Genomic DNA, 21,970 nt, shown 5'->3' on the forward strand with positions numbered 1-21,970 from the left:
GAAATACATTAAATAATTTCCGCCATTGCCGCCATGCCTCGGCCCGCGCTGCCGGGCCGCCTTCGAGCACTAGCTCCGCTGGAGGACGCGCGTGTTCCATTTTCCACACGATTACGACGCGAACAAAACACAAATAAACTTTTTCGCACGAAATTATAATGCACTTTCACCGAAATGTATTTTTAATCACGACCGCTGTCACCATGTAGTAAAACACGCGTAGGTTGGTTCAACACTGATTTATTTCATCTAAGCAGGTAACTATACATCAGGTTATTTAATTCTACCCACCACCATAATAATATTACACTACAGGTACCAAGTACTTGGGGTATGGTAGTAAGTACTTGGGGTATGGTAGTAAGTACTTGGGGTATGGTACCAAGTACTTGGGGTATGGTACCAAGTACTTGGGGTATGGTAGTAAGTACTTGGGGTATGGTAGTAAGTACTTGGGGTATGGTAGTAAGTACTTGGGGTATGATAGTAAGTACTTGGGGTATGGTAGTAAGTACTTGGGGTATGGTAGTAAGTACTTGGGGTATGGTAGTAAGTACTTGGGGTATGGTACCAAGCACTTGGGGTATGGTAGTAAGTACTTGGGGTATGGTAGTAAGTACCTGGGGTATGGTACCAAGTACTTGGGGTATGGTACCACGTACTTGGGGTATGGTAGTAAGTACTTGGGGTATGGTAGTAAGTACTTGGGGTATGGTGGTAAGTACTTGGGGTATGGTAGTAAGTACTTGGGGTATGGTAGTAAGTACTTGGGGTATGGTGGTAAGTACTTGGGGCATGGTAGTAAGTACTTGGGGTATGGTAGTAAGTACTTGGGGTATGGTAGTAAGTACTTGGGGTATGGTGGTAAGTACTTGGGGTATGGTAGTAAGTACTTGGGGTATGGTACCAAGTACTTGGGGTATGGTAGTAAGTACTTGGGGTATGGTAGTAAGTACTTGGGGTATGGTACCAAGTACTTGGGGTATGGTACCAAGTACTTGGGGTATGGTAGTAAGTACTTGGGGTATGGTAGTAAGTACTTGGGGTATGGTAGTAAGTACTTGGGGTATGGTAGTAAGTACTTGGGGTATGGTAGTAAGTACTTGGGGTATGGTAGTAAGTACTTGGGGTATGGTAGTAAGTACTTGGGGTATGGTTGTAAGTACTTGGGGCATGGTAGTAAGTACTTGGGGTATGGTAGTAAGTACTTGGGGTATGGTAGTAAGTACTTGGGGTATGGTGGTAAGTACTTGGGGTATGGTAGTAAGTACTTGGGGTATGGTACCAAGTACTTGGGGTATGGTAGTAAGTACTTGGGGTATGGTAGTAAGTACTTGGGGTATGGTACCAAGTACTTGGGGTATGGTACCAAGTACTTGGGGTATGGTAGTAAGTACTTGGGGTATGGTAGTAAGTACTTGGGGTATGATAGTAAGTACTTGGGGTATGGTAGTAAGTACTTGGGGTATGGTAGTAAGTACTTGGGGTATGGTAGTAAGTACTTGGGGTATGGTACCAAGCACTTGGGGTATGGTAGTAAGTACTTGGGGTATGGTAGTAAGTACCTGGGGTATGGTACCAAGTTCTTGGGGTATGGTAGTAAGTACTTGGGGTATGGTAGTAAGTACTTGGGGTATGGTAGTAAGTACTTGGGGTATGGTAGTAAGTACTTGGGGTATGGTGGTAAGTACTTGGGGTATGGTAGTAAGTACTTGGGGTATGGTAGTAAGTACTTGGGGTATGGTACAAAGTACTTGGGGTATGGTAGTAAGTACTTGGGGTATGGTAGTAAGTACTTGGGGTATGGTACCAAGTACTTGGGGTATGGTAGTAAGTACTTGGGGTATGGTACCAAGTACTTGGGGTATGGTAGTAAGTACTTGGGGTATGGTAGTAAGTACTTGGGGTATGGTAGTAAGTACTTGGGGTATGGTAGTAAGTACTTGGGGTATGGTAGTAAGTACTTGGGGTATGGTGGTAAGTACTTGGGGTATGGTAGTAAGTACTTGGGGTATGGTAGTAAGTACTTGGGGTATGGTGGTAAGTACTTGGGGTATGGTAGTAAGTACTTGGGGTATGGTACCAAGTACTTGGGGTATGGTACCAAGTTCTTGGGGTATGGTAGTAAGTACTTGGGGTATGGTAGTAAGTACTTGGGGTATGGTAGTAAGTACTTGGGGTATGATAGTAAGTACTTGGGGTATGGTAGTAAGTACTTGGGGTATGGTAGTAAGTACTTGGGGTATGGTAGTAAGTACTTGGGGTATGGTACCAAGCACTTGGGGTATGGTAGTAAGTACTTGGGGTATGGTAGTAAGTACCTGGGGTATGGTACCAAGTTCTTGGGGTATGGTAGTAAGTACTTGGGGTATGGTAGTAAGTACTTGGGGTATGGTAGTAAGTACTTGGGGTATGGTGGTAAGTACTTGGGGTATGGTGGTAAGTACTTGGGGTATGGTAGTAAGTACTTGGGGTATGGTAGTAAGTACTTGGGGTATGGTACCAAGTACTTGGGGTATGGTAGTAAGTACTTGGGGTATGGTACCAAGTACTTGGGGTATGGTACCAAGTACTTGGGGTATGGTAGTAAGTACTTGGGGTATGGTAGTAAGTACTTGGGGTATGGTGGTAAGTACTTGGGGTTTGGTAGTAAGTACTTGGGGTATGGTAGTAAGTACTTGGGGTATGGTAGTAAGTACTTGGGGTATGGTAGTAAGTACTTGGGGTATGGTAGTAAGTACTTGGGGTATGGTACCAAGTACTTGGGGTATGGTACCAAGTACTTGGGGTATGGTACCAAGTACTTGGGGTATGGTACCAAGTACTTGGGGTATGGTAGTAAGTACTTGGGGTATGGTAGTAAGTACTTGGGGTATGGTAGTAAGTACTTGGGGTATGGTACCAAGTACTTGGGGTATGGTACCAAGTACTTGGGGTATGGTAGTAAGTACTTGGGGTATGGTAGTAAGTACTTGGGGTATGGTACCAAGTACTTGGGGTATGGTACCAAGTACTTGGGGTATGGTAGTAAGTACTTGGGGTATGGTAGTAAGTACTTGGGGTATGGTAGTAAGTACTTGGGGTATGGTGGTAAGTACTTGGGGTATGGTAGTAAGTACTTGGGGTATGGTAGTAAGTACTTGGGGTATGGTACCAAGTACTTGGGGTATGGTAGTAAGTACTTGGGGTATGGTGGTAAGTACTTGGGGTATGGTAGTAAGTACTTGGGGTATGGTACCAAGTACTTGGGGTATGGTACCAAGTACTTGGGGTATGGTAGTAAGTACTTGGGGTATGGTAGTAAGTACTTGGGGTATGGTAGTAAGTACTTGGGGTATGGTAGTAAGTACTTGGGGTATGATAGTAAGTACTTGGGGTATGGTAGTAAGTACTTGGGGTATGTTAGTAAGTACTTGGGGTATGGTAGTAAGTACTTGGGGTATGGTAGTAAGTACTTGGGGTATGGTACCAAGCACTTGGGGTATGGTAGTAAGTACTTGGGGTATGGTAGTAAGTACCTGGGGTATGGTACCAAGTACTTGGGGTATGGTAGTAAGTACTTGGGGTATGGTAGTAAGTACTTGGGGTATGGTAGTAAGTACTTGGGGTATGGTGGTAAGTACTTGGGGTATGGTACCAAGCACTTGGGGTATGGTAGTAAGTACTTGGGGTATGGTAGTAAGTACCTGGGGTATGGTACCAAGTTCTTGGGGTATGGTACCAAGTACTTGGGGTATGGTAGTAAGTACTTGGGGTATGGTAGTAAGTACTTGGGGTATGGTAGTAAGTACTTGGGGTATGGTGGTAAGTACTTGGGGTATGGTAGTAAGTACTTGGGGTATGGTAGTAAGTACTTGGGGTATGGTAGTAAGTACTTGGGGTATGGTACCAAGTACTTGGGGTATGGTAGTAAGTACTTGGGGTATGGTAGTAAGTACTTGGGGTATGGTGGTAAGTACTTGGGGTATGTTACCAAGTACTTGGGGTATGGTAGTAAGTACTTGGGGTATGGTAGTAAGTACTTGGGGTATGGTGGTAAGTACTTGGGGTATGTTAGTAAGTACTTGGGGTATGGTAGTAAGTACTTGGGGTATGGTAGTAAGTACTTGGGGTATGGTACCAAGCACTTGGGGTATGGTAGTAAGTACTTGGGGTATGGTAGTAAGTACCTGGGGTATGGTACCAAGTACTTGGGGTATGGTAGTAAGTACTTGGGGTATGGTAGTAAGTACTTGGGGTATGGTGGTAAGTACTTGGGGTATGGTAGTAAGTACTTGGGGTATGGTTGTAAGTACTTGGGGTATGGTAGTAAGTACTTGGGGTATGGTAGTAAGTACTTGGGGTATGGTGGTAAGTACTTGGGGTATGGTAGTAAGTACTTGGGGTATGGTAGTAAGTACTTGGGGTATGGTAGTAAGTACTTGGGGTATGTTAGTAAGTACTTGGGGTATGGTAGTAAGTACTTGGGGTATGGTGGTAAGTACTTGGGGTATGGTACCAAGTACTTGGGGTATGGTACCAAGTACTTGGGGTATGGTAGTAAGTACTTGGGGTATGGTAGTAAGTACTTGGGGTATGGTGGTAAGTACTTGGGGTATGGTAGTAAGTACTTGGGGTATGGTAGTAAGTACTTGGGGTATGGTAGTAAGTACTTGGGGTATGTTAGTAAGTACTTGGGGTATGGTAGTAAGTACTTGGGGTATGGTGGTAAGTACTTGGGGTATGGTACCAAGTACTTGGGGTATGGTACCAAGTACTTGGGGTATGGTAGTAAGTACTTGGGGTATGGTAGTAAGTACTTGGGGTATGGTAGTAAGTACTTGGGGTATGGTAGTAAGTACTTGGGGTATGATAGTAAGTACTTGGGGTATGGTAGTAAGTACTTGGGGTATGGTACCAAGCACTTGGGGTATGGTAGTAAGTACTTGGGGTATGGTAGTAAGTACCTGGGGTATGGTACCAAGTACTTGGGGTATGGTAGTAAGTACTTGGGGTATGGTAGTAAGTACTTGGGGTATGGTGGTAAGTACTTGGGGTATGGTAGTAAGTACTTGGGGTATGGTTGTAAGTACTTGGGGTATGGTAGTAAGTACTTGGGGTATGGTAGTAAGTACTTGGGGTATGGTGGTAAGTACTTGGGGTATGGTAGTAAGTACTTGGGGTATGGTAGTAAGTACTTGGGGTATGGTAGTAAGTACTTGGGGTATGGTACCAAGTACTTGGGGTATGGTAGTAAGTACTTGGGGTATGGTGGTAAGTACTTGGGGTATGGTAGTAAGTACTTGGGGTATGGTACCAAGTACTTGGGGTATGGTACCAAGTACTTGGGGTATGGTAGTAAGTACTTGGGGTATGGTAGTAAGTACTTGGGGTATGGTAGTAAGTACTTGGGGTATGGTAGTAAGTACTTGGGGTATGATAGTAAGTACTTGGGGTATGGTAGTAAGTACTTGGGGTATGTTAGTAAGTACTTGGGGTATGGTAGTAAGTACTTGGGGTATGGTAGTAAGTACTTGGGGTATGATAGTAAGTACTTGGGGTATGGTAGTAAGTACTTGGGGTATGTTAGTAAGTACTTGGGGTATGGTAGTAAGTACTTGGGGTATGGTAGTAAGTACTTGGGGTATGGTACCAAGCACTTGGGGTATGGTAGTAAGTACTTGGGGTATGGTAGTAAGTACCTGGGGTATGGTACCAAGTACTTGGGGTATGGTAGTAAGTACTTGGGGTATGGTAGTAAGTACTTGGGGTATGGTAGTAAGTACCTGGGGTATGGTAGTAAGTACTTGGGGTATGGTACCAAGCACTTGGGGTATGGTAGTAAGTACTTGGGGTATGGTAGTAAGTACCTGGGGTATGGTACCAAGTACTTGGGGTATGGTAGTAAGTACTTGGGGTATGGTAGTAAGTACTTGGGGTATGGTGGTAAGTACTTGGGGTATGGTAGTAAGTACTTGGGGTATGGTTGTAAGTACTTGGGGTATGGTAGTAAGTACTTGGGGTATGGTAGTAAGTACTTGGGGTATGGTGGTAAGTACTTGGGGTATGGTAGTAAGTACTTGGGGTATGGTAGTAAGTACTTGGGGTATGGTAGTAAGTACTTGGGGTATGGTACCAAGTACTTGGGGTATGGTAGTAAGTACTTGGGGTATGGTGGTAAGTACTTGGGGTATGGTAGTAAGTACTTGGGGTATGGTACCAAGTACTTGGGGTATGGTACCAAGTACTTGGGGTATGGTAGTAAGTACTTGGGGTATGGTAGTAAGTACTTGGGGTATGGTAGTAAGTACTTGGGGTATGGTAGTAAGTACTTGGGGTATGATAGTAAGTACTTGGGGTATGGTAGTAAGTACTTGGGGTATGTTAGTAAGTACTTGGGGTATGGTAGTAAGTACTTGGGGTATGGTAGTAAGTACTTGGAGTATGGTACCAAGCACTTGGGGTATGGTAGTAAGTACTTGGGGTATGGTAGTAAGTACCTGGGGTATGGTACCAAGTACTTGGGGTATGGTAGTAAGTACTTGGGGTATGGTAGTAAGTACTTGGGGTATGGTAGTAAGTACTTGGGGTATGGTGGTAAGTACTTGGGGTATGGTAGTAAGTACTTGGGGTATGGTAGTAAGTACTTGGGGTATGGTACCAAGTACTTGGGGTATGGTAGTAAGTACTTGGGGTATGGTAGTAAGTACTTGGGGTATGGTAGTAAGTACTTGGGGTATGGTACCAAGTACTTGGGGTATGGTACCAAGTACTTGGGGTATGGTACCAAGTACTTGGGGTATGGTAGTAAGTACTTGGGGTATGGTAGTAAGTACTTGGGGTATGGTAGTAAGTACTTGGGGTATGGTGGTAAGTACTTGGGGTATGGTAGTAAGTACTTGGGGTATGGTAGTAAGTACTTGGGGTATGGTAGTAAGTACTTGGGGTATGGTAGTAAGTACTTGGGGTATGGTAGTAAGTACTTGGGGTATGGTGGTAAGTACTTGGGGTATGTTAGTAAGTACTTGGGGTATGGTAGTAAGTACTTGGGGTATGGTAGTAAGTACCTGGGGTATGGTACCAAGTACTTGGGGTATGGTAGTAAGTACTTGGGGTATGGTAGTAAGTACTTGGGGTATGGTGGTAAGTACTTGGGGTATGGTAGTAAGTACTTGGGGTATGGTTGTAAGTACTTGGGGTATGGTAGTAAGTACTTGGGGTATGGTAGTAAGTACTTGGGGTATGGTGGTAAGTACTTGGGATATGGTAGTAAGTACTTGGGGTATGGTAGTAAGTACTTGGGGTATGGTAGTAAGTACTTGGGGTATGGTACCAAGTACTTGGGGTATGGTAGTAAGTACTTGGGGTATGGTAGTATAGTAAGTACTTGGGGTATGGTACCAAGTACTTGGGGTATGGTACCAAGTACTTGGGGTATAGTAGTAAGTACTTGGGGTATGGTAGTAAGTACTTGGGGTATGGTAGTAAGTACTTGGGGTATGGTACCAAGTACTTGGGGTATGGTAGTAAGTACTTGGGGTATGGTAGTAAAGTAAGTACTTGGGGTATGGTACCAAGTACTTGGGGTATGGTACCAAGTACTTGGGGTATAGTAGTAAGTACTTGGGGTATGGTAGTAAGTACTTGGGGTATGGTAGTAAGTACTTGGGGTATGGTAGTAAGTACTTGGGGTATGGTAGTAAGTACTTGGGGTTTGGTACCAAGTCGTCAACTCGCACGATTTTGCGAAATAACAGTTAGCTCGTACGCTCGGACCCACGCCGGATACAGTGTTTCTTGTTTAGGCGACATAATACAAACCAATTATACACTGGTATAGTAGCTGCCTTCTGCGACGCCAGCAGTTTGCATAGTGTGACGGTCACACTAGGCGAGTCGAGCTACTGTCATACGAGTACAGAGGCACAGCTGTCCATTGTCACATCAGCTGCTCGCACTGTGTAACCTAACCTTAAGGAAAACTAGTTTCGGCCAAGGATATGTGACAACCACAGGCCGGTGGATAGAAAGCCCGAAGATGACAATAGTCAAAGCTCGGATGGGCATAGTCTGACTGTTGATGGAGTAGTTAATGGGATCATGTGTCAATTGACTCTAGACCATGGAGCATCACGTATAGTCACAATTGATAAGAAGCAATGAACGTGCAAAAATCATCTGAAGATGACCGTCGTTTTGACTATGGCAGGTAGTCGATGACGTAAATACATACATACACACATAATACAAAACAAGTTTTACACACATGGACGAAAGATACAGTACAAACACAGAACAAAAAAGAAAAGACAGTACAGTACAGTGTAATCCAATTATTTAGCCCGTTCTTAACATAACATAACATAACAAATACTTTATTGCACAAACAGGAAAAAACAAAATACAAAACAAAAGAGAAATAGAATACACACACACTAAGGTTGCCTGAAGAAGTTGCTAATTAGCAATAAGGCCACCGATGCAGTGATTTTCTTGTCACTTCTGGCACACTATTTTTTTTCTTGCACTTACCCGTGCATAGGGAAACTCACATCATCGAAAAAGAAATCGTCGGTTCGTTGGTGGTTGGAAAGAAATGACGATTACATAGATCGAAAGAATTTCGCATGGACAGGAGGAGGACCGGGTGGTGTAATGGTTAACACGCCTGTCCCGGCTTGACGAGAGCTGCGGTTTCAAGTCCCGTCCGAGGCAGATTTTTTCGATTTGAATTTTCACTTTTGTAATTATTTTCAATGTTGTGTTTATATGTGCGATAAAGCGTTTTTGTTTTGTAACTAATAACAAGCGACCTTTTTTTTTGACGTGGCTTATTGTAGATTTGCCGCAGCATTAACTACTTGGCCGAACAAATGGGAAGCGCTGAAGGCTCTCACCCGGTACAACGTTTAAGACAACAGGCCTGAGAGTGCCCAGTTAGGCGCGAACTTCGGCTCAGGGCGTCGTCTGAGAGGAAAAGTATTTGAAAGAATTTATCGACCGTAGTGGGTCGATAGCGATAAGCGCTAATTGAGAGAAATCGTCGACCACGCCGGCGGTGTCGGTATCGGGGTCCTGAAGTGTTTGGTATCGCGAGCTGATTGGCCGCCTCTATGGCTTGAGTAATCGGGTCGTCGGGATCGTATATTACGTCATTATATGAAGAGCGCGCGGAGTGCCTGTCTTGCTCATACTTACGCGTTAGATACAACTTACATATCTCGTTAAATCTGTCCATAATATAGTGCTGATTAATGGGATACAGTTCATACTCTCTTTCCCAGGACGGGATGTCTACATAACCATCGTCCAAGGGATAAACATCTCTCTTGTAACGCCATCTCCTGAAATAAAAAAGACATCTTTATTTATTTACTAGATAATGCGTGTGCGTTTAGTATGACAGAATTTGGCCAGAACAACAATTTGTATAACGTCCATCTTGTTTTTCCGCCATTTTGATTTTTCCGGCGTTAGAATTTGACCAAAATTTAAGTCCTTTACGCGAAAAAAATAATCAATCCAGGTGTCATAGTTTCACCAGGCGTACGGAGTTTCCCTGACGCGGAGCAGTTTTTGAAGAGAAAGAAAAGAAGAGAGATAAAGATAATTTAAAAATAAATATTTAATGGTGCTAATTCCTGTACGGTCAAGAGCATTAATATGTATACACTTTGGTACCATGTCACATTAACTTTTTTGACAAATTGAACTGTAAGTCTCACTAAATGTCAAATAATATGTTAGTGCGACAGAGTCCTAAAGTGGGTACATTATATTGCTCATGACTATACACACCATCTAATTTTATTTTAAGTTATACCTGTCATTTTCTAATCCGTTGTAAAAGAATATGACAGGTATAACTTAAAATAAAATTAGGATATGTCTGCAGGAATCGGGGTAAATGCCATTAAATGCGACAATAAGTCACGTCAAAAAAAAAACTACTCACTCGAGAAGCAGAGCAAATTCGTTATAGATTCTCTTAGATAGGAAGGTAGTTATGTAGATGACGAAGACCTCGTCAATACACGGGAGCATGCCACAATTCCACATGCCCAGACTAAGAGGCATGTTCCACCTGTCCATATCACTGGGATAAGTGTACAGGGCACCCTAAAACAATACAAAAACCATTCCAATGCGAGACTTGATCACTACGTGAACAGCTGAAGAATGGAATGGATAATCCAATCTTTGGCGTTGAGTCATACTTCATACAAAAAAGGTCTTGATGGACAGACGGACGGACAAGAAAGTGATCCTACAAGGGTTCCGTTTTATCTATTGAGGTTCGGAACCCTAAAAACCATTTACACAGACACTGCACATTGACGTTATCGAACACGCGCATCGGAGTGTGATGTCTGATGTCCATTCAAGACCAAAGTAAGACCGGGGGTGAGGTAAACCTAGCTCAGCCGCTGGTGGGGAGCGGAGAGTTGCCGCTCTATACGTAGTATTATTCCTTATTCTATGACTAAAGTAAGAAAGCTGGTGAGTCACAGGACCACAGTGACTGTAGTGGGTATGGTGGTGATATGTCCCCACCGGGATTTGAACCCGAGACCTCCGGACCGTGAGCCCAACGCTCAAACCACTGGACCACGGAGGCCGTTAAGATGTTGGTCCCGGTTACTACTTACTAATGTTAGTTAGTAGTCGTTACATGAGCCATGTCAGAGGCCTTTGGCGGCTCAATCATACCCTGACACCAGGGTTGATGGGATTGGTAATCCACCTCAGAACCCACACGATAGAAGAGAGAGAGTTTATGTATGTATTAAGTTAGTTATTTATGTGGTTTTAGCTTGAATGTAGCCTAAGTCTTGATAAAATTTGATAATATGGCGATTCCATAGGTGTACGTGCAAACATTTCTGGTTTTAATTAAAACACATAATAACGGGTTCTTACCGCGTTTAAATGGGGATATGTGACTCCCGATATTTCGACACTGTTGCAAGTGCCATGATCACGGGATGACTGATGAGATTGGAGTGGAGTAGGTAGATCCATAATTTTCTACGGGCAGACATATCTGTCTAACCTCTTTCTGGTTTTACTTACACTTATTTGTTTATGAACAAAAAAAAAGTAACTACTTACTAAGTAATCTGTACCTGTATAAACACGATATTACCTTGAAAAACGCGTAGAAGAATATCAATCCAAAATTAATGACTACCGTCATTCCAAACGTTTTAAAAATATGATACTTTTCATAGGCTTTGTGCGTTCGAGGGTTCAGACTCTCAGACAAGCGTTTGGCGACAATAATCCACAACTGAAAAAAGAAACGGAATTAACTATTAATATTTGTCAGCAAGGGTATGCTGCCGTCAAAGGATGTTTCCGTGGTACCGAACTGAGAATTAACTCAGAGTCATGAGCAGAATCATCCCCCTCAGTATTCGTTACGATGTCACTTACATCCCGTACAGGTATGGGTGAGTGGAATTTCCCATCGCAAAAGTATAGAATTAAAAATAATTGAAAAATATTAACATTTTTAGGAGTTTGAAACAGAAAATTCCACTTGATATTAACTCAGAATCGTGAGCTGAATCATCCCCCTCAGTGTTCGTTACGTTGTCACTAACATCCTGTATCTCTGCTTCTTATCAGAAATGATTAGGGGATAAAAAGTCCGGTTTCCGACTGCCTGTCTGACGTTCCAACCCGCGAAGGGAAAACCAGCCCAATACAGGTTAGGTCACATCTCTCTCTCTATTTAAGAGCTGCGCTCTTGTCGGTGGAGTAATCGCCATTCCTCTCTTCTTCCCGCCAAAACCTTCACCTCCCGATACGACACGACCTGCACCTTGTCTTTTATTTGTTTCATAAATGTTATCCTAGGTCTACCCCTTCCTCTCTTCCCTTCAAATTTCCCTTCTATAATGTTTGTTATAAATGAATCGTGTGTGGTCACATATACTTCGGAAAAAGCATTCATACCCTGAGAACACTCTGTACTTATAGTAAAAATAAACACTAACATTTTCCATCAGCATAATACAGCTGCCATTGACAAGCCCGAGCAAACCCACAACTATTAAGTTCAGCACGTGTTGTTGGTACCCCACCTTTAGCACCCTTATTTCTTCCTCAACATACCTGATCCTATTCAAACTAGTCAGCGATACGCTGATCATAGCTGGCAAGTATGTTACGAACTGAAAATTAAAAAAAAAACACAACCACTGACATACCATAAAGAAATAAACACACAAACGCAAATTGGTCTAAAATTTCTATAATTGTCTTGTGCTTAATTTATCTTAAGTGCAGTTTTCACTAACACAGTTCTTTTTCCTCCGTGGTCCAGTGGTTGAGCGTTAGGCTCACAATCCGGAGGTCCAGGCTTCGAATCCCGGTGGCGAAATATCGCAAAAATTACTTTGTGATCCCTAGTTTGGTTAGGACATTACAGGCTGATCACCTGACTGGCCGAAAGTAAGATGATCCGTGCTTCGAAAGGCACGTTAAGCCGTTGGTCCCGGTTACTACTTACTGATGTAAGTAAGTAGTCGTTACATGAGTCATTTCAGGAGCCTTTGGCGGCTCAATAATAACTCTGACACCAGGTTTGATGAGGTTGGTAATCCACCTCACAACCCACACGAGCGAAAACGACTAACGCAGTTGGCTCGACCATTGTAGATGGCGATACGGCTCACCTCCTATCACTTTGGTCTAACAGAAAGCTCGGCGAGGTGTGGGGGTACTTAGTTCATCTTGCGGTGGATGCAACTTTGACTACCGCAATTGGGATAGTGTAGTCGTGAACTCATGTTATGTATTATATTATTGTTATTAATTCTTACAAAGGCGACTAATATCAATACGAGCACTCCGAATTCATTGATCTTTCTCATGATGCTGGTGAGGTTGATTCTTCGGAAGAAAGCGTACAGTCTCTTATTCTTGACCGCGTGGACCACGCGACCTGGCACCGGTGGTTCGTGCAAGTGTTCTGGTCTGAAATTACATTAAGTTTTTTTTTATAGTCACTGTGGTCCTATGGTATAGTCACTGTGGTCCTGTGGTATAGTCACTGTGGTCCTGTGATATAGTCACTGTGGTCCTGTGGTATAGTCACTGTAGCTATAATAGGTACCTAATGTATTTTTAATATGATTTCAGTACAATAAAGAGTTTATGAATACGAATTCCATGAATGTGATTCGAGTTCAAACCTTGGCATCCGTTTCTCGTAATGTTCGTCCACCTCCCATAACCAGCTTAGATAATTTTCTCTTCTTCTCCATAAAACGTACAACAACAATGCTAAAAAACAATGAGGAGTTAGTTCCATCATTTACACAGAGATGGCGGTGACGTCACATGCTTTGTATGGGAATTTTCCGTCGCAAAAGTATCAGTTCCATACTTTTGCGACGGAAAATTCCGCTTGATATTAACTCAGAATCATAATCTGAATCATCCCCCTCAGTATTTGGTACGATGTCTCGTCTCGCAAATGACATGTTCTGATATGCTAAGCGAAATGGGTAAGCATATTATTTTCGAAAGTCAGTTGAAAGCGAGTGACTTAAAAATAAGGCTATGAAGCGTGAAGAAGCACCTAATAGGCCAGTCGGAACTGATTGGAAACTGCCTCATTGCGTTGCTTTTCAGTTGATACTGCATTAAGGACTTCTCTATGTTTACCATCAGGCATAGTTGAGCCAACATACTTGGCTAATATATTATAAAAAAAAGGTTCAGGCCTCAGGTTCTGGGAGTAACTACGCCTTTCTTGTTAATTATCATCATCATCAGTCCATTAACGTCCCCACTGCTGGGGCACGGACCTTCCCTATGGATAGGGAGATCGGACCTTAAACCGTCACGCGGGCCCAGTGCGGATTGGTGGTTATTAACGACTGCTAATGCAGCCGGGACCAACGGCTTAACGGGAGAAACTCGAGATGAAAACTTTTGTTTTTTCTGTGGTCACCCATCCTATGACCGACCTTTGCTTTCTTGTTAATGTAAAAAAAATCTACTCACTTGCCATGACAACGAAATAAGCATACGCGATGTTGTAAGGGAAGTCTAGTGCCAGCTTTGTTTTATTTTCGCCTGTGTAGTCCTCCATGTAACGAAAAGGGCAAGCGACGAAATCCTTACATTTCGGGCAGACAGGTAAATCGTTATATTTTGTGGCTAAAATCACAATCAAATAGGATAAAACCAACAGCAACTAATTTGATATTGGCAATCTCAGCAGCGAGTACTTAATGAAAACACATAATAATGGGTTCTTACCGCGTTTAAAATAGAGATATGAGACTCCCGATATTTCGACGCTGTTGCAAGTGCCATGATCACGGGATGACTGATGAGATTGGAGTGGAGTAGGTAGATCCATAATTTTCTACGGGCAGACATATCTCTACCCTCTTTCTTTGCCGCTCGTTTGTTCGGAACCATCTGAACTCACACCAAACTTACTACGACAAACTGCACTCACTGCTTTCTCACGTTTTGTCACCACATTAGGCCGTTTTAAGCTTTTTACAACACCTACTACTGGATTCCACATGCTCGATAATTTGAACCCGTCTTCCCTATTGAAATTTTTGTGTTTTCAGATTTCAATAGCCTTTTTTACGAGTCTGGGTATGTAATGACGTTCTGTCGATAATATTTGCGGATTGTTAAACTCGATCCAGTGGTTAGGGCCCGATTCCAGTACGTGCTCAGCTATAGCAGATTTCTGCACGTCGTTTTTCTTCATGGCTTCGGGAGTCTCATATCCCTATTTTAAACGCGGTAAGAACCCGTTATTATGTGTTTTAATTATGATAATAACCGCGTAAACTTAAAACAGTGAGTACTTATTTGCATTTTTTTTTAAGTATACCGAACTCTCTTTGATTTAATTTGGTTCTATATGTGGAAGCTTCTATAATGTTTGTTATAAATGAATCGTGTCGTATCAGGTGGCCAATCATATTTCCTCTCCGGTAAAAACCGGAAAAAATTGAAGGGAAGAGAGGAAGGGGTAGACCTAGGATAACATTTATGAAACAAATAAAAGAGAAGGTGCAGGTCGTGTCGTATCGGGAGGTAAAGGTTTTGGCGGGAAGAAGAGAGGAATGGCGGTTACTCCACCGACAAGAGCGCAGCTCTTAAATAGAGAGAGAGAGATGTGGAAGCTTGTATTTGGCCTCATTCTAGCTTATATTTGTACGTATTTATTTAAGGTTCCGTGCTGTTAGCTTTCCTCAATAAATAAATAAAATAAAACCAAGAAGTTAAATAAAACATTCCCACCGGGAATTGAACCCAGACCTCTAGGTTGTGAACCCGACGTTCTATTCACAAGACGTGACTAGTCACAAGTTGAATAATAAATAATTCTTAACTATGGAATAATACTTAAAACTTACCCGTATTCTTTTCCATAAAGACATGCGTATTGGGTTTTTTATCATACTTATTCCTGTAAAAAAAATCCTCATCATCTCCCTAGTTTTTTTTCCGCAGATGCCATTAACTACTTGGCCGGACAAATGGGGAGCGCTAAAGGCTCTCACCCGGTACAACGTTTAAGACAACAGCCCTGAGGGTGCCCAGTTGGGCGCGAACCTCGGCTCAGGGCGTCGTCCGAGAGGAAAAAATATTTGAAAGAATTAATCGACCCTAGTGGCTCGATAGCGATAAGCGCTGATTGAGGGAAATCGTCGACCACGCCCGCGGGGTCGGTATCGGGGTCCTGAAGTGTTCGGTGTCGCGAGCTGATTATTGTTTCTGTTTTCTGTTTTTCTTTTGAACATAGGCTAAGTCTGTTCCTAACAAAATAGATCTTGTAATCTGACTTAAAGAAATAATACTATGGTTAGTGTACGACCGGAAAGAGTGGTGCAAATGGAGGAGCTCTATACCCAGCAGTGGGATGATTATTATTATTATTGCGTATGGCAGACAAAATAAAATATCCTGCGTGGATCATATATCCAGCTGAAGCTCCCCAACCAAGTCTCTGCCGCATCCGTCACACAATGCAGCTCGGCTATACCTCCTGGGAACCGGTGCAGAGGGCACTCGAATGATGTGGGATGATGGGTGCCGATGATGATGGGTGTGGTTTTCTTATTCTCCTCATATGTATTATATTGTATAGGCTATTTGTATGTATGTTTATGTATATGTCTATGTTTATACAGGGTGTTAGTGACATCGTAACGAATACTCAGGGAAATGATTCAGACAATTCCACTTGATATTAACTCAAAATAATCAGCTGAATCATTCCCCTCAGTATTCGTTACGATGTCACTTACACCCTGTATAAACATAGACATATACATAAACATAGCCATACAAGTAGGTATGGGTGTTAGTGACACCGTAACGAATACTGAGGGGGATGGTTCAGACCATGATTCTGAGTTAATATCAAGTGGAATTTTCAGTCTGAATATTCATGAACATTTTTGTGTTTATTTTTTAATTATTTTCAGTTCCATACTTTTGCGACGGAAAATTCCACATGATATCATCTCAGAATCATGGCCTCAATCACCCCTCAAAGTTTTCGTTACGATGTCACTAACACCCTGTATATTATATTATATATATTTTTTTAATTATTTCTTTAGATAAGTACTTATACATTATTTATTATTATTTTTTAGTTATGTTGGTATCATTATGTTGATTGCACCAGCCCATGCTCCAATGCATTATCTTCTTTCACCCTAAGGTAGCCTGGCAGAAATCGCTGTTAAGCAATAAGGCCACCTATTGTGCTTATATTTTATTCGTATGATGTCCTTTGTATATGTTGTTGTACAATAAAGTATTATTGATTGATTGAATGATGATGATGCTACTTACACAATCTTCTTTTCTCGGTCGTCTTTTGTTAATATGCCCACAATAAACATGATGACTCCAAAGAGCCCTGTGATCGCGAGGGTAATGTTGCAGTATTCGAAAAAAGCGAATAAAAATGCCATCTGAAATACAAATGCTAGATTACGCCATCTCATGTGAATAAAAAACCGGCCAAGTGCGAGTTTCAGTCATTCCCGCTTCCTACCCTTTTCTATCACCCGGCAGCGCTCATTAATTCATCGAATACGCTCACTCAAATTTCCGAATCATTCATTCTCTTCTTGCTTCAACAACCGTGCATGAGAGTGCCGGCCCGACCAAACAAAATACAATTATCATCTTAAAAGTGCACGCAGCCATCTGAATCATCATCTCCGAGGGCCCTCGTCGAGGAACGGTGTCCCCGGGGATATAAATCTCCGTTTTGCAGCGCATCTGTAAGTTTTTCCTACCTTCCCTCTGTTACTTGTCTGTAGGATATTTTTGCATAACCGCCCTTGTCGCTCAAACAACCAACGCGACCTATGTTTACGTACACCACTGGAGCTATCGAAGCTATCTTTACCACAACATAAACAATTATGTATGAGAGTCGCCTTAGATATTAATTTAATCATTTATTTTTTTAAAGTGAATAAGTAACTTAATATTCTGTGAATATTTCAAGCCTGTTGCCGTTATCAATATCGAGCGAAAACGAGCAAAAAAATCACGTTTGTTGTATGGAAGTCCCTTTACCTACTTATATTATAATTTTATTGTATTTGTATTTGTCGTTATAGCGAAAAGAGAAATACATCTTCTGTGAAAATTTCAACTATCTGACTATCACGGTTCATGAGATACAGCCTGGTGGCAGGCGGACGGACGGACAGACAGCGGAGTCCTAGTAATAGGCTCATCATCCTCACTAATTTAAGAGTCACGCTCTTGTTGGTTTTGCGGCGATGCTGCGGCGGACGGCCGCCGGCGCCGAGGCAAGGGTCTTCGCGTCCACCAACACCGTCGTGTGCGCCGCGCGCCGATGGCTCGCGAGCCCCATCCACGCTTGTGTAGGGGGGCCGGTGATCACGTGTGTTTGCAGTGCGTGTGTAACTGTGTTTGTGTGTATATGATCAATGTATTAAATTAAAAATTAATTGTATTTATTTAATTGTATTATTATATTTAATTTATTTCATTATAATTGAATTGATTGTTATTGTAATTGATATGGACACTGTCTGGAATAAAGAATTTTTATTTATTTACTTATTTGCATCCTCCATGCTACTTTTAGGGGAAAATAGAGCAGTGGTTTCCCTCTTGCCGTCCGCCCAGTGGTTACCAATTAAAAAAAAACACTAAAAAATAACTAAACAACTTCAACTTTACCCTTTCTCCGAGGTACTCCCGAATGAGGTGTATCGGCTGCCATCGAGACAGGTTCCTGTACCCTACCCAGTTGTAGAACAAAGCCTGAAAAGGGAAATACACTAATCGTGATGTGCAATTTCCGGGAATGTTCCCAAAATGGGAATATTCCCATTGAAAAACTCTTTAATAGGAAGGACAGTGGACGCTCAGTCCTGTTGTCTTAAATTTTGTACCAGGTGAGAGCCCTCATAAATAGCCTATATACGTCCCACTGCTGGGCACAGGCCTCCTCTCAATCAACCGGAGAGGGTGAGAGCCCTCAGCGCTCCCTATTTGTCCGGCCTCATCATCTCCCTTGCATTATCCCGATTTTCACAGGGTCCGCTTACCTAACCTGAAGATTTGACAGGTCCGGTTTTTTACAGAAACTACACATTGACGTGTGACGTCTGACGCCCATACCATTGAAGACTAAAGTAAAACCGAGGGAGGTGAGATAAACCTAGCGCAGCCGCTGGTGGGGAGCGGAGTTTCCGTTCTATACGTAGTATTATTCCTTATTCTATGTTGTACTGTCCTGGAAACTGGGAATTAAACGTAGTTGTTACGGGTGTTTCCCGTTAGACCGATCGCTCGACCGATCAATCACTTCAGAAAGACTTCATTTCTGGTGCGCCATACTAATCTAACTACTGAGAAAGAGTGTTTCTCGTTCGTCCGATCCGATCGGCCGATTAATCGATTCTGTAAGACTTCTTTCTTTCATTCGCCATACTCAGAAATAAGAAATCATTTATTCCCTAAAGATTAGGCAGGTACAGTCATTATGGTATAAGTCAGTGATACAGACAATGTTACTCTAACACCCGTAATCGGTTTAAAGGGAAAACAATTCCAACTGAGCCGATTGACTGTCCGACCGATCGCACGACCGGGAAACTCTGTGGTTACTTACTTGTCGGCCATGGAACTCCGCAGGTTTTTGGAACTTGGTCAAGAAATACGGCCCGTCGTGAAGGGGGTACACATCCAGTAGAATATTGTGGTCTAATAATCTACAAAATTGAAATAGTTAAAACACATAATAACGGGTTCTTACCGCGTTTAAAGTAGGGATATGAGACTCCCGATATTTCGACACTGTTGCAAGTGCCATGATCACGGGGAATGCGGTAAGAAACCGTTATTATGTGTTTTAATTATGATAATAATCGCGTAAACTTAAAACTATGTATAAAATCGAAATAGTTTCATTTGCCTCAATCCATCTACGCACAACTAAACGTCGGCAGGCATTTCATCCTTATGTTGTGGATACACCACCAATCCGCACTAAACGTTTCGCCTCTTCCTTTTTAACGCAAACAGCAAAGGACTGGAACTGCCTGCCGTCGTCTGTTTTTCCAACTCGCTACAATCTGAGGGCCGGCAAGGCTAGAGTGAATAGGCATTTGCTAGGTAAGCGTGATCCACCCTAGACCACATCGTCAATACCACCAGGTGAGATTGTAGACAAACGCGAGCCTATATTTTCTTTAAATATACACATCTTTTTTTTTTTTTGACGTGACTTATTGTAGATTTGCCGCAGATGGCATTAACTACTTGGCCGGAGAAATGGGGAGCGCTGAAGGCTCTCATCCGGTACAACGTTTCAGACAACAGGCCTGAGGGTGCCCAGTTGGGCGCGAACCTCGGCTCAGGGCGTCGTCTGAGAGGAAAAATATTTGAAAGAAAAATATACACATCACATCCCTAGCATTGTCCCGTTTTTCACAGGGTCCGCTTACTTAAAACATGACGATTTGATAGGTCCGGTTTTTTACAGAAGCGACTGTCTGTCTGATTTTCCAACCCACGAAAGGAAAACCAGCCCTTTTCAGGTTAAGTCACATACATCCGAAAATGTATTTTTCGGGTATGTGGGTTTCCTCACGATGTTTTCCTGTGATAATCATTCGAAAACAAATTCGACAATCATTGGTTTAGGCCTGCGCTGGATGCGAACGTGCGACCTCTAAGTGAGAGGCAAGCGTTCTAACAAAAGGGCTACCACGGATCTTAAATATATCAATTATATGTGATCCAAACATGAAGAAACAGTTTACAATTATAATTAAGTAGGTACAACAGGCGGTCTTATTTCTAAGGCAGCAGTCACTTTCAGGCAACTTTTACGTGTAGGAAATGAATTTAATAAAAAACAGCGCAAAACTGTCTCTCCAGTGCAAAATAAAAATTTGAAAAATATAAGTATACTTAGATAAACAATTAATAAATATGAAAATAATTATATTTCAAAAATTACCTTTGTATACCGATAAAATTCTTCGGCTCCCCAAATGTCATTGCCTGAAGTACTTTGTAGGTTATCAGCGATCTTTCCAAAGTCGAATAATTCAGGGGTCCGGGAGAAACTCTCCTAAAACATAAAAAAATAAACAATAAAATAAAAAATAAAATAAAATAAACATTCAAAAATAGGTTACTGTAAAAGCCGGAACTACGGTAAATTCATAAAGGACATTGACCAAAGTTGTATGGAACTTGGCCCAAATGTCCACCACTAACATATTTACCAAAATAGCTCACTCAATACTGATGAATAAATACCAAACCGCAGTCAAAAATATGCTGCCAGTAATAAATTAATGCTAAATGAAAAATCACGCGTTTAAATTCTAAAGTTTACTGGTAAATTCTAAAATTTACTCGAAAATTCTAAAGTTTACCGGTAAATTCTAAAATTTACTGGAAAATTCCAAAGTTTAGTGGTAAATTCTAAAATTTAAAGAAAGAAACGATTATTATATAGGGACACGACAGTAACAAATAAAAAACAAAACACGGAATAACACATAACTTACAATCAAAACACGTAATAAAAACAACTTACACAAGAGTGTACAAATAAATAGACAGAAAATTCTAAAATTTACTAGTATATTCTAAACTTTACTGGCAAATTTTAAAGTTTTCTGGCTTTTTATGACCAAGTCAACCATAAAAATTTAAACTATAGCAATACTAGAATAGTTTTGATAGCCTATGGCTAAGTTAGTTAAAAAAAACTCAATATAACAAAATGGTGTATTATGTTTTGTGCCATAAAATAAATATCGTGATTCTATAAATCCGCCTTTTTTCTATGTTGCCCTCATCGAGCTACTCGAAGGACTTAAAATTTTATATTTAGAGCACTACATTGTGCTCTAATGTTGGGGCTTTTACTTTTTACTTTTTTTTTGTTAGGGTTGGTTCGGGCTTTTACTGTCACACCCCGGACATTCCATACAAAAATCTCATTCTATCCGCATGCCGCTAAACGCGTAAGCGCAAGCGAGGCACAGTCCGCGCGCTATCTCGCTTTCTCCTTAGCGGCTTACGGTCATTTAAGACTAAAGACCCAGAGGGGGTGAGGTAGGCGTCAGATACGGATTGGTTCGCGGCGGAGTTACCGTTCTTCTCTTCTATCGTGTTGGTTGTAAGGTGGATTACCAACCCCATCAACCTACCAGGGTTACTATTGAACCGCCAAAGGCCCCTGACATGGCTCATGTAACGACTAACTTGCATCAGTAAGTAGTAACCGGGACCAACGGCTTAACGTGCCGTCCCAAATACGGAACATCTTATTTTCGGACAATCAGGTGATCAGCCTGAAATGTCCTAACCAAACTAGGGATCACAAAGTGATTTTCGTGATATGTCCCCGCCGGGATTTGAACCCCGGGACCTATGAATCGTGAGCCGAACGCTTAAACCACTGAACCACGGAGGC

At 42.0% G+C, this 21,970-nt stretch overlaps 1 protein-coding gene across 1 annotated transcript in view; it reads right to left on the minus strand.

Moving 5' to 3' along the window:
• The window catches only part of LOC126379080 (anoctamin-4-like), a 35,823-nt gene that overhangs the window by 11,897 nt on the left and 1,956 nt on the right, over positions 1 to 21,970 (minus strand). Inside the window, exons 4-15 of the mRNA XM_050027643.1 lie at positions 20,498 to 20,611; positions 19,145 to 19,244; positions 18,208 to 18,291; positions 16,834 to 16,955; positions 15,384 to 15,436; positions 13,999 to 14,154; positions 13,182 to 13,272; positions 12,810 to 12,963; positions 11,982 to 12,158; positions 11,126 to 11,269; positions 9,935 to 10,098; positions 9,196 to 9,323 (exon numbers count right to left, since the gene is read on the minus strand). Coding sequence (XP_049883600.1) covers positions 9,196 to 9,323; positions 9,935 to 10,098; positions 11,126 to 11,269; positions 11,982 to 12,158; positions 12,810 to 12,963; positions 13,182 to 13,272; positions 13,999 to 14,154; positions 15,384 to 15,436; positions 16,834 to 16,955; positions 18,208 to 18,291; positions 19,145 to 19,244; positions 20,498 to 20,611 — 1,487 coding nt within the window. The remainder of the gene's footprint in view (positions 1 to 9,195; positions 9,324 to 9,934; positions 10,099 to 11,125; positions 11,270 to 11,981; positions 12,159 to 12,809; positions 12,964 to 13,181; positions 13,273 to 13,998; positions 14,155 to 15,383; positions 15,437 to 16,833; positions 16,956 to 18,207; positions 18,292 to 19,144; positions 19,245 to 20,497; positions 20,612 to 21,970) is intronic.

The sequence above is a fragment of the Pectinophora gossypiella genome, chromosome 28 (genome assembly GCF_024362695.1).
Source record: "Pectinophora gossypiella chromosome 28, ilPecGoss1.1, whole genome shotgun sequence".
Lineage (NCBI taxonomy): Eukaryota > Metazoa > Arthropoda > Insecta > Lepidoptera > Gelechiidae > Pectinophora > Pectinophora gossypiella.